At 36.1% G+C, this 12425-nt stretch overlaps 1 protein-coding gene and 1 non-coding gene across 9 annotated transcripts in view; both read right to left on the reverse strand.

The window, feature by feature from the left end:
* Window positions 1-1290: 1290 nt before the first annotated feature.
* CHD9 (chromodomain helicase DNA binding protein 9) overlaps window positions 1291-12425 on the reverse strand; it is a 158515-nt gene continuing 147380 nt past the window's right edge. For all 8 annotated transcript variants that reach the window (XM_032591500.1, XM_032591498.1, XM_032591499.1 and 5 more), the window contains exons 36-38: window positions 12269-12397; window positions 9453-9557; window positions 1291-6752 (exon numbers count right to left, since the gene is read on the reverse strand). In XM_032591500.1, coding sequence (XP_032447391.1) covers window positions 5871-6752; window positions 9453-9557; window positions 12269-12397 — 1116 coding nt within the window. In that variant the 3' untranslated portion in view covers window positions 1291-5870. The remainder of the gene's footprint in view (window positions 6753-9452; window positions 9558-12268; window positions 12398-12425) is intronic.
* Window positions 12057-12160, reverse strand: LOC115503624. The gene has a single exon (XR_003965458.1). It is a non-coding gene; the product is annotated as a U6 spliceosomal RNA (small nuclear RNA).

The raw sequence follows: 12425 nt of genomic DNA on the forward strand, positions 1-12425 counted from the left end.
TAACTTGTACATAGTTGTGAATATCCACACTTTCTGACTTCAAACTTCATTCTATTGTGGCTACTTTGTATAATTACATATTTCCAAAATTTGACTTGTTCCATGGTCTATCTTGGAGAATGGTCTTATGTGCCTTAGAAGAATTTTTTTTCCTATCATTTGGTGATGTGTTCAACAAATGCTTCTTAGGTCTAGCTATTTTACTGTGTTGTTCAAATCTTGTTTTCTTGTTGACTGTTTGCCTATTTGTTCTATTGTTATTCAAAGTGGGAAGTTGAAGTCTTCAACTATCATCTAGGAGTTATTTTTCCTTTCAATTTTGTTACTTTTTTGCTGTATGTATTTTATGGCTCTGTTAAGTGCCTATAAAAGTGTTATATTTTCCTGATAGAATGACCCTTAAATCATTATAAAATATTCTCATTCATTTCTAGCAACATTTGTTTTAAAGTTTATCTTTTATGAGTACAGCCACTACAGTTTTTATATTTACTGTTTACATGATATATTATAGATATATCATGCATATTTATGATACAATCTAAGTAATTCATATATATCTAAATAATTCACATTAACATACATAATTTAGATTACGATCAATGCAGGCATGTCACATCAGCGGAGACACAATATACTAAATAATGCTGGGACAATGCATAATAATTAAGGCACTAAATATTAAAAAAAGCAAACATGTACAGAATTTGGGTGTGAAAAGATTTTTCTGTGGAAAAATATCAGAAACTTAAAACGTGAAGAAATGGAGTATCTACATGACCACATAAACATGTGAAACTTTCACATTAAAAAAACCCAACAAAATTCACAGGCAAATTGAGAAAAATATTTACCACTTGTATAACAGGTATTGCAGAGAGAACAAGGACAGTTAATGCACAAAATACAAATGGCCTTATGAAGAGATATGAAAGACTTTATATTACTAATAATCAAAGAAATATGAACTAAATGTCTATCAAATTGGCAAAGATTAAAAAATAGTCTAATGCCCAGGGTTAGCTAAAGAGACATAGGGAAAGGAAGTAGTTTCATGGTCTGTTGTTGGGGTAGAAAATAATACAGTCTGCCTGGTCTTAAAACTCAAACATAACTATTTCATGCCTAGGTATTTATTCTAATGAAAAAATCTAAGTATTTGAAAAGACTTAACTACAAACGTACCATTGTTTAAGTAGTCCCAAACTGAAAAACATCTCAATGCTCAATAATTGGGCATTAAATAAGTTACGTTCCATCTATATAGTGGAATGAGAAAGTCCTTAAAAATGCTGTGGAAGATTCTTTAATGACATGGAAAAATTATCATGATATAATAAACGAAAAAAAGTTACACAATGGTATGTACAGTATAACTCCATTCTTGTTAAAATAATATATATGTATATGCAAAGAAAAATGACCCAAAGCTTAACAGTTTTATCTCTGAGCATTAAACATTATGGGGGTCTTGGTTTACTTTGTGCTTCCCCAACTCCTCCTCCCCAAGCCCCCACCCCCCAAATTCTCTAGAATATGTACGTCTTATTTTTTTTTTAGTAAGAAAAGGGAAGAATAATTTAAAAATTCATCAAGATGTTGCCTATTAATTTGGCAAAGATTACTTCAAAAGACAATACACAGTATTGGTAAGATTTTGGGGTGAGCACGCACAAAATACATGCTGCTGTGGTAGTATAAGTTGCTACTAATGGCATCATTGTAAACTTGGCAACACAAATCAAAATCCTCAAGAACAGAGGAAGTATTTCCACTTCTAGGGATTAAGGAAGTCACAGGGGTGGATGCCAAAGATGCATTTATAAACTTGAATGTCCACTTGTAAGTACATGGTTAAATAAATTCCATCTGTATGAGACAATACTAGGTGTTAAACATCACAACACAGGGTACTTATTGACATAGGTGAGTATATTAAGGGCAGAACAGTAAATATAATACTGATTTAATATGAAAGTGTGTAAGTTTCCTAGGGCTACCATAACAAATTACCACAAACGGGGTGGCTTAAAACAACAGAAATTTATTCTCCCACAATTCAGGCCCGAAGTCCAAAATCAAGGTGTTGGCTGCGTCGCTTCCTTCTGGAGGCTCTGAAGCAAAATCTGTTCCATGCCGCTCTCCTAGCTTCCGGTGGTGGCTGACATTCCTTGGTGTTCCTTGGCTGGTAGTAGTGTCACTCGTCTCTGCTTGTTGTCTTATAGCCTTCTTCCCTTTGTCTCTGTGTCCTCTCCTCTTCTTATAAGGAACCAGTCATTGGATTTAGGGCCCACCCTAATCTAGTATAACTGCATCTTAACTAATTACATCTGCCAGGACCCTATTTCCAAATAAGGTCACATTCTGGAGGTTTGGGCTTGACATAAATTTTTGTTGGCCACGATTCAACCCACTACATGTATGTAACATACATATGAAGCACGTTGGGTATCTATATGAACAGCATTTATCTTGGGGTGGGTTTATGACTATTTAAATATATTTCTTTGTGCTTTCCTGCATTTTAAAATAAATAGCTTATGTACTGGAGTTGTATTTACGTAGAGACTAAGTTCTAAATTTGTTAAGGTGAACATTACTTGTAGTCAACAATCACTCTCCCTCCTATAGCTCACAAAATACAGAACATACCGTTTTGTACATAGTGTATTGTCTCCCCAAAACATCTAACATAGCCAATTCTTCCTCTAGCACTGTGTAGATTACTGTTCCTCTGATGAGCATTAGAGGAAGCAGTTGGCTTGGGTTTACATGCTACATTGTACAGAAAAGAAAAAGAAGGGTTTTCTAAGCATGAAAGTATAGTTGAATGGCTTCCAAGTTAAATGAGTATATGATGAGACTCTACTGTTCTACTTAATTAGAGGAAAACTAAATTTCTTTCATGTTTATAAAAACACCAAAACAATCATGATGAATTAGGAAAGACTCTTCAGACCAAGGGGAAAAAAAAAATAATTACTGATTTCCAAAACGTACTCCGTGAAGAGGTTAGGTATAGCTCTGAGTCTTTCTGGACTTTTTTTTTAAAGGTCATGGGAAGAAAACTTAAGGAAATAACGATATTGTGGATATAATTATAGCCAACTTCTCCTTTTAAAAATTCTTCCAAAGTATCCTTTTCTTTTAAAGATTTAGGACTATGGTTTCTTTTATAACTGGATTAAGATCAATTATATACAAAAGTCAATTTAAAAAAAAAGGAGTATTGTCATGTACAGAGGCTGACATCATGGGTAGTCAAAGAATATGTTTAATAAAAAATAATTAAACTTCCATTTGCTCTATAGAACATCATAGAAAGTAATTTAATAAATTACAAATGACTTTTTAAGACGTTTGCTCAACTACAGAAAGCAAATTCAGACTACACAAAACACAACTGGTAAATATTGCAAATGTCCAAAAGAAAAATTAGACTAAGACTTGAATCATGAAACCTGAAACAAGAGCTATAAATACAAGGCAATAACAGCTATAATTCTTTTAGTAACTACCAACACATACTTGGATATCCTTTCAACTGCAACTTTAGTATTATGGAATTCTACTGATTTTTTTTTTTTCCTTATAACCCTTAACTTTACACAACCATATTTATGCATTTTTTTTTAAGCTGATAGCTGGACTTTTCCCCAATCAATACTAAGTAGAAGTGTCTTGAAACCCAAGAGAACATTTAAAGTTAGTATTAATGCTTTGAAAACTGCAAATTGCCTTATTACATAGAAAGAGAATCACTAAGATGTTAACCAAATTCATTTGACCGTAATTAGGAAAATACTTTATCTCATAAATTTGATATAAATTAGATTTTTAGTGATAAGATCTAGGGCTTTTTTTTTTCCTTTTATTTTTTAATTGGGGAAAGAAAGGAATAAAGATCATGTGGGTAGAACTAGAGGGAGAGAGGGGGAAATGTGGATGCTGTTGAAATACTTTCACCGGCAAACCAGGTTAACTGTGTTTGAGAAACTTTGGCTATCTCATAGGTGTATTCTAGTTAAACAAAAGTGCAATACTGCAAAGGGAACATACTAAATATGTAATATATCATTTTCATGATGAAGAATTACTACCCACTTCTCCTGGATGGGCATTAGAGTGACTATTGCTAAGACATTGCATAAAGGACTATCAATTCAAAGCACTATTTTGGGAAAAATACAAAAATCAATACAATCCCAATGGAAGTTATATGATTTTGTAAATACATGTAACACTGTCGCTCTAATAAGGGGTTAGTTATTTTACACACAGAAACAATTTACGGGTAAAGATCTCGGAAAATCCAATATAATTGCTGGGTTCATAACAAAACAACAGAGTTTTATCAAAACGCACTGGAAGTTATTTTTTTCCTCTGGGAGAGAAGTGGGGTACTTTTTCCCCCTAAATTTATCCCCTCGCAAACTTTATCACTCACTTATTCAAGTACCAGAAAATGCTAACATCTTTCTCTCCTTAGGATGTAAATGATATTTTACTCCAATTCAGTTCTAATTGTTTTAAATGTATATGAAAGTGAAACTGGACCTCTCCATCTTGTCGGAATAGCAGCTTTAGCAGGAGAAACTGTATCACAAATCAAATATCAGACAGATTTTGCATGATAAAGGGTTCTAAGAAATTGATCAGAAGCCTTGGGCTTCGTTTTTGTGGTTTACAGGTATAAGTTGTACATATTTTTTGAGATTATTCAAAGTGCATATTCAAAATGGGCCAACTCAGTATATTTAATATAAACTGATAACCCAACACTGATTCTGGGCAACATTTCATCTGCTTCTACCTAGAAACTCAAAACGAATTCAGACTGTTCTGCATATTACTTTACCACTATCCTCTGTTAATTCTGGAATATTTCCATGACATAAAACACAAATAGAAATCTACACAAATAAAGCAAACAAACAATTTCTTTTACATGAAGTATGCTGTGTTGAAAGTTCTTTTCAGTGGCATTTCATGAGTTTGCCTTTTCTGAACCCTGGAAACAGACATTACTCATCTGAGACATAATTATTTCTAAGAGGAGGCCAAACTTGGAAAAAGTGAAACTAAGTATGTCTAGAGGGTGCCAAAGTCACGTGACACAGGATTATTTTATGACTTGATTTTACCGACAGCAGAGTTAAGCTCAGCAAAAAGCAAGTCACAGTTCTTGCCAGATTAACATGATATATAGGATGTGTTTAAAAAACCCCTGAAAACAAGTATAGAATTAGAAACGAATGTAAACTTCCTAAACTAACTCAGCTGAGGTAACAGGTAGCCAGTTAAATTGGCTGATTGGGAAACTTATTTCTTCTTGAAAACACACTTGTACCTGAATTGGAAGCATCAGCAGTGCGTCACAACACTAGAGCATTTTCATGTAATTAAAGCAATGGATGGCGATGTAGATTCTACAGCTTTCATGACATTCATTAGCTGCCCAAATTATTGCTGAGTTTTGATCTGTAAATTATAGGTGTCAAGGAGGCTGTAAAACTATATTCAAATTAAATCAGTAATATGCATAAAGTATTCTGTGTTCACTGCAAATATATTAAATATACAACTCTTATTGAGTATCATTTTCATAAAATTAACCCCCAACAAAATTATAATGCCTTTTGTTGCAATTTTACACCTTTATGTATTTGATAGTACATACGAGTTCAGAAACTTAGGAATTTTAAGAAATATTACATGCAAAACGTCTCTGAAAGCAGTTTGCACTTCTAAACAAAGAACTGAAATGTTCGGTCAGTAAGTTATTGATGCACTCAACACTGGGGTATTTACAATTAATAATTAAAGAAAAAAATCCAAAATCAGTTCATAATTTAAGTGCAGTCTGGGAATCAGTCTTCATTACTAGAATCTGAATCCTCGGATGATGACGATGTACTATCAGATCCAGATGAAGCATCGGCTTTCTCTGAACCCTCATCTGTGCTGTTTTCGTTGAGAGGACTGGGTTCAGTTCCTCCTTTGTCTTCCTGATCTCTAACTCTGGAATCCTCCTCCTTGACTTCTATGGACTTAGATGAGCCCAAGTCACTGTTTTTGTTTTTCTGTACATCAAAAGTATTGGACTGGGACAAAGTTGGAATATGAAGATTAAGGCCTGGAGTGAGAAGCATCCCTGGATAAAGTATATTGGAGAGTAGGAGTGGGTTAAGAGCTAACGGGTTGGCAGCTGCAGCTGTATTTAATGCAGCAGTAGACGATGTCGAAGGAGAACTTGACACAGAGTTTTCTCCCCCATTCTCTGAATTTTGACTCTCTGTCCTTTCTTTTTTTCCTTCTAGCTCCTTAGGGTCATTTCCCTTTTTTTCCTCTGTTCCAGATTCGGTAGGCTTTGTCAGGAGCCCTCCCATGCCCAACAGATTTGGTAATCCAGTCATTCCTGACAGCAGCATGGGGAACATGGCAGCCACGTTTTTAGCTTCTCCTCCAGAAGAAAGGCCAGCAGGCATTCCCATCAGCCCTGCAGTCACTTGCAGTGACTGCAAGTTTTGTAGGTTTTGCTGTAAGGCCTGAAGAGTTGTGAGATCCACACCTGGAAGTAATCCATTGGCCGACAAAGGATTGCCTGAAACACCGCTGGCAGTTGTAGTAGCTGTGGCCGCTGCCGTGGCCTTTGCAATTCCACTTTTGGGCCGCCGCCCCCGCCTGCTGACCTCCTCTCTCACAACAGGACCAGTGAGAATACGCTCATACATACTTTCTGGAAGAAACCCCTAAAAAAAAAAAAAAATCACCAACAACAGCTGTATTAAAATAAAATCAATAGCTATCAAATGAAATCCATAATTATTCAGAACCTTAGTCTGTGCTGATATAACATAATCAATTATGAAAGACATAGCCTAATTTCACATTCTAAGTGGTGGCCCGAAATAGTTGTTCCACTTATCATTTTTTTCACAGGGCAAGAGAGCAGAAGGAGGCCTCTAGCTTTCTTCCACACTGTGAGGCATACATTTGTGCAACAGTTCTGGAAAAAAGAAGGTCCAAAGACATTTTTTTGTGAGGGTTGCTTCCACACCTTTACATGTCTCACATCACCAATGACTCTAAGAGACTAATAAAGAAGTGCCTCTCCTGCAGTCTAGAAGAACGATACGGAAAAGGACAGAGAAAGTAAGTAAAAGGTTAAATGAGAGGCTTCATGCAAATCTTCTGTCACTTTGGGAACAGGGAGGGAGAGCCACAGCCACGCTGAAAAAGATACTCAAGTGATTCTCCCATGACTCTGGGCTTAGAAACTCTTAGAAGTCATAGGAGTTTAGAATCTCTAGACCAGCACTGTCCAAGAGAAATACAAGCCACATAATGTAATTTTAAATTTTCTAGTAACTGCATGTATTAAAAACGGTAAAACAGAAATAGGTGACGTTAGGGGCGCCTCAGTGGCTCAGTTGGTTAAGCATCCAACTCTTCATGTTGACTCAGGTCATGACCTCATGGCTCGTGAGATCGAGCCCCGCATCAGGCTCTGTGCTGACCATGCAGAGCCTGCTTGGGACTTTCTCTCTCTCTCTCTCTCTGCCCCTCCCTTGCTTACTCTCTCTCTCCCTCTCAAAATAAAGAAAAAATATTAGAAACATGTGACATTAATTTTAGTAATATAGTCTATTTATAAAATTTAACCAGTATATTATCATCTCAATATGTAATGTATGAAAATAAAGATATTTTATATTTTCTATTTTTTCCAAACTCAGTCTTAAAGACCCAAACCAGGGTAGGGGAATGGGCAAAATGGGTGAAGGGGAGTGAGAGACACAGGCTCCAATTATGGAATGAATAAGTCATGGGAATAAAAGGCACAGTATAAGGAATATAGCCCAGTGATGTTGTGATAGCATTGGCAGCTACACTGTGGCGAGCACAGCATAATGTATAAACATGTCAGCTCACTAAGTTGTACGCCTGAAATTAATGTAACATTGTGTGTCAACTATACTAAAACAAAATTCCAACCCAGTGTTTTACACTTGTTACACACACTCTGTTTTAGGCTGGCCACATTCCAAGTGCTCAATCACCACACATGCTTGGTGACGACCGTTTGTGACAGTGCAGCTCCCGACAGCAGCTTCAAAGACACTCATGGTACTATTTTTAAATGGTGTTCTGAACTGATCAACTTACTTGTTTTCTTTACAAAAGCATTAGGGTCCACTGCAGAAAATAAGACAGCAAAAAAATACAAAGAAAAAAAATCATCCATAATTTCACCATTCAGAGAGAACCATGGCTAACGTTTCAGGATGTGTGTTTCCATTTTTCCCTTGTGCATATCTACAGATTCTACAATTCTTCCCACTTCTGTTTCTAAAATAAATAGAATCATAATGAACCTAGTTTTATAGCCTGCCCTTGTCATTTGGACACTTGTAGAAAAAATAGCTTTGTATTTTGATTGCTGAAATCAAGAGTTGGATGTTTAACCAACTGAGCCACCCAGGTGCCCTGATACAATTTTTTAAATAGTTGCACAAAGGGACATCTGGGTAGCTCAGCTGGTTAGGTGACTTCTGATTTCGGCTCAGGTCATGATCTCGCAGTTCTTGAGATCATACCCCATGTTGGGCTCTACTCTGACAATGCGAAGTCTGCTTGGGATTCTCTTTCCCTTTGTCTGCCCTTCTCCTGCTCACCCTCTCTCTCTGTCTCAAATAAAAAATAAATAAACTTGGTAAAATGAAATAAAATAGTTGCACAGTTTTCCAATAGATGACTGGACCATTAATATATTCCCAATTTTTTACTACTATACTATGATGAATATACTTAAACACCTTTCCTCACATCTTTGATTAGTCTTGGTAGCATTGCTCAAATAGTTATCTTAGAGGTTAAAATGAAAACAGATCAGCCTATGTTGATTCTGCATTCTAACTCAACAAGCATCTGAGAAATTTGTAACATGTGCTGCAAAATAAAAACTGTGAACTAAAAAACACTGTCACACGTTCATGCAATATTTGATTCTTAAAACTTAATCTCTGGTATAATTAAGTGGCATCTAATTTTCCCTTTTGAGTATAATTGACACACAATGTTACGTTAATTTCAGGCGTACAACTTAGTGATCTGACAAGTTTATACATTATGTTGTGCAGCTACCGTCCGTCCTGTTACAGTGTCACTCACTGTATTCCTCATGCTGTGCCGTTTACTCCCGTGACTTACTCATATTCCATAACTGGGAGCCCATACTTCCTGCTCCCCTTCGTCCATTTTGCCTCCACCTACCTCCCCTCTGTATTTAAAGATCTGATTCTGCTTTTTGTTCTGTTCTGTTCTGCTTTTGATTTTGTTTTTAGATTCCACTTATGAACGGAATCATATGGTAGCTGTCTTTCTCAGTTCGACTAAACAGCATCTAATTTTTGAGATGATGCCTGAGTTAGTATGTATGAAATACTCACAGACTGCTTAACAACATCTCCCCATTCAGGAGCCACACCATATTCTGAATTTTCTTTCAGGAATCGACATAAATCTTTTAAAGGGGGAGCAAATGCACCTCCAACCTGTAAATGAAAAACAGACGGTTAGATAAAGATACTACTAAATATGAAGACACTTCTTGCTTTTATTCTGTGTTGTACAGAGTTTATTTCTTGAACCACCTTTGACAATCTTTATTAAAAAGGACCACCACAGGCCAGAAGCACTATTAATATAACATATAGACATGTGGCAATGTAACTTTTAAATGCTTTAAGTGACTAGAATAGTAAAACAAATAACCACCATTTACTCTGCACTTACTATGCTGGATAGGTGATATCGCCTAGTTAAGAGCATATATACCCTTTGGAGTCAGACTTACCAGCTATGTGAACTGGGGCAAATCAATAAATCCCTCTGAGCCTCAGCTTTCTGATCTGTAAAATGGGGATAACAATACTTCCCTTATAGGGTTTTATGAGGATAAAAATGAGACAACTCAAGTGCTTTAGCACAGCATCTAGCACATAACAAATATTTTATTCTTTTTATTATATGCCAAGTACGCTAAGGATTTTAAGTATATGACTTACTTTAGTTCTCACTATATCCTTTGAGACAGTATTATTTCTGTTTTTCAAATGAAGGAATTAAGCCTAAGAGAAGTTATATAAATTGCCCAAAGCTAGCTAGTTAGTGTTAGGGTCAACTTTCAACCTCGGGTCTCAAAAACTCACGCTCTTATCTGTCACGTAAATTGAAACCTTAACTATAAAAAATATACATATTTTTTGAATGTGAAAAGCGATACAACCAAGTAATCACAATATGAGAAAATTTAAAACCTATATATAATAGTTAGTATGAAATTAAAACAAAATGATTTGGACCTATCAACTTCATGTTCCTTTGGAGCCTAAAGATACTTTGTAAGTCCTTTGTCCATACCTCTCTGGACGAATATATATTATCTCCTGACAGGACACAGACAGGATTTTAATGTGGCCAGGTATAATACCCGTACGTAACCTTTTCTAGTATTTCCTACAGTCTTTACTTAGTCTCTGCAGTTTCTATCCTACTCTCCTCTTTATCCCCTTCATTAAGCTCCAATTTAAATGGAGGCCCTCTGGGTGGTTTATGGGGATTTAGAAGGTAGATTCTTTTCTAGCCTTAGGCCTGTACTCTAGAGACTCTGAACAAGAACTAACTATAAATTAAGGGAAATGAATAGGTCCCTTATCAGGTTACCACAAATTAAAATAAGATTAGGAGTGTTTGATACCTAACAAGTAAAAATACAAAACTGTTCCATTTCCTTAAAACTGGCTATGACAAATTTATCCATAGCTAGTAATGCTAATTTTTGTTTTAAGATGAAGTGCAAAGGTTTGTAACACAATCTACATAAGCACAAAATTAAGTAAAATGCTACTAGAATGCCATCTTGTTCTTTCCCTAATACATCTATGACATCATTTTAAAGTACTAACAAAAGCTGAATAAGCTATCTCTACAAAATTGGGGAAAGATCTGTATTAATTTTAATGAGTTGGCACACATAACAATATCAAAACAGTTATTAAATTAATTTATGAGTGAAGGAACTCAATGAAAAATCTGCTGTTCTTATTCTGAGGTCATCTTTTTCTTTATTTTGTTGCATGTTCAGCCGTATTAAAAAAAAAAAAACAAAAAAACAAAAAAACAACAATAAAAATACCGGAGCTGTAAGATTACAAAAAGGGCGTCCAAGTGTTGTATCATTTATGCTGTGAGTTGAAAGAGACACCTACCAATCCAAACATAAACAAAAACTATTTGGGGAAACAAATGTTGAGCCACCTTTGGTTTTAGAATTAGAATTTGGAAAAACCTGACTCTTGCCATTCATCAGTCAATAAAGCACTAAGACAAACACAGCAGTGCCCTTATTCTATAAGGGACCTTTGTTTAAGACATTCGTTTAAGACATTGCGTAAGAAATTACGCAATATGTTGATTTTATTTATTTTTCCAGTTTTTAAAATTATTTATTTTTTAAATTTACATCCAAATCAGTTAGCATAATAGTACAATAACGATTTCAAGTGAATTCCAGGGATTCACCTCCTACGTATAACACCCAGTGCTCATCCCAGCAATATGCTGATTTTAATCACTTTATGGCCATCTGACAGGCAATGAGTGATAAATATATAAATCCATGATGGCTGTGACGAGAACATCAGAGTTTCTCAACCCGTGCACCATGGACATTGTGGGCTGGTGCTGTAAGGGATTATCGTCTGCACTGGAGAACGTTTAGCAGCATCCTTCCCCTGCCTACCACCACCCCACCTCCCAAGTTGTGGCTACCAAAGATGTCTCCAGGCATGGCCAAATGTGTCTGGAAGACAAAATTGCTCCCAGTGAGAGCCACTGCTTTGGATGTGGTGCTCCTGTGCAGTGCCACACTGCGTAGGCACAGACATGCGAAGCGACTTGCTTATTTCGTTCCACAGCTTAGCCAAAGATGCGGGATTTGAAATTACACCGTATAAAACCACAGCCCGTGTCTCTTCTCACAAATCTGCTAGTTAAATATGGAATGCTTCAAGACCTCGTGCGTCATCTTTGTGCATGGGCCATGCTGATCTCCGCATCGTTCCAGTTTCATTCTACGTGCTGCCGAAGCGAACACAATACATCTGTCCAGGTCTGTTAGGAAACTGTGCATAATGAAACAGGGTTCTAGAGAAATCCTAAGCACTGAACCAATACAAAGGATTAACCACAAATATATAAATACCTTTCTGGCATTTCTTCTGTTAATCAGCTGAACACGTTCCTCTCCAGTAAGACTATTAACATCGAGTTTATTAGGGTTTCTGCACCGATGCCTCTTTTGTTTGGGCCTCCCCTCATGGAGCTGCATTCTCTAAAATATATAAGCAAAGAAATAGCTT

The sequence above is a fragment of the Lynx canadensis genome, chromosome E2 (assembly GCF_007474595.2).
Source record: "Lynx canadensis isolate LIC74 chromosome E2, mLynCan4.pri.v2, whole genome shotgun sequence".
NCBI lineage: Eukaryota > Metazoa > Chordata > Mammalia > Carnivora > Felidae > Lynx > Lynx canadensis.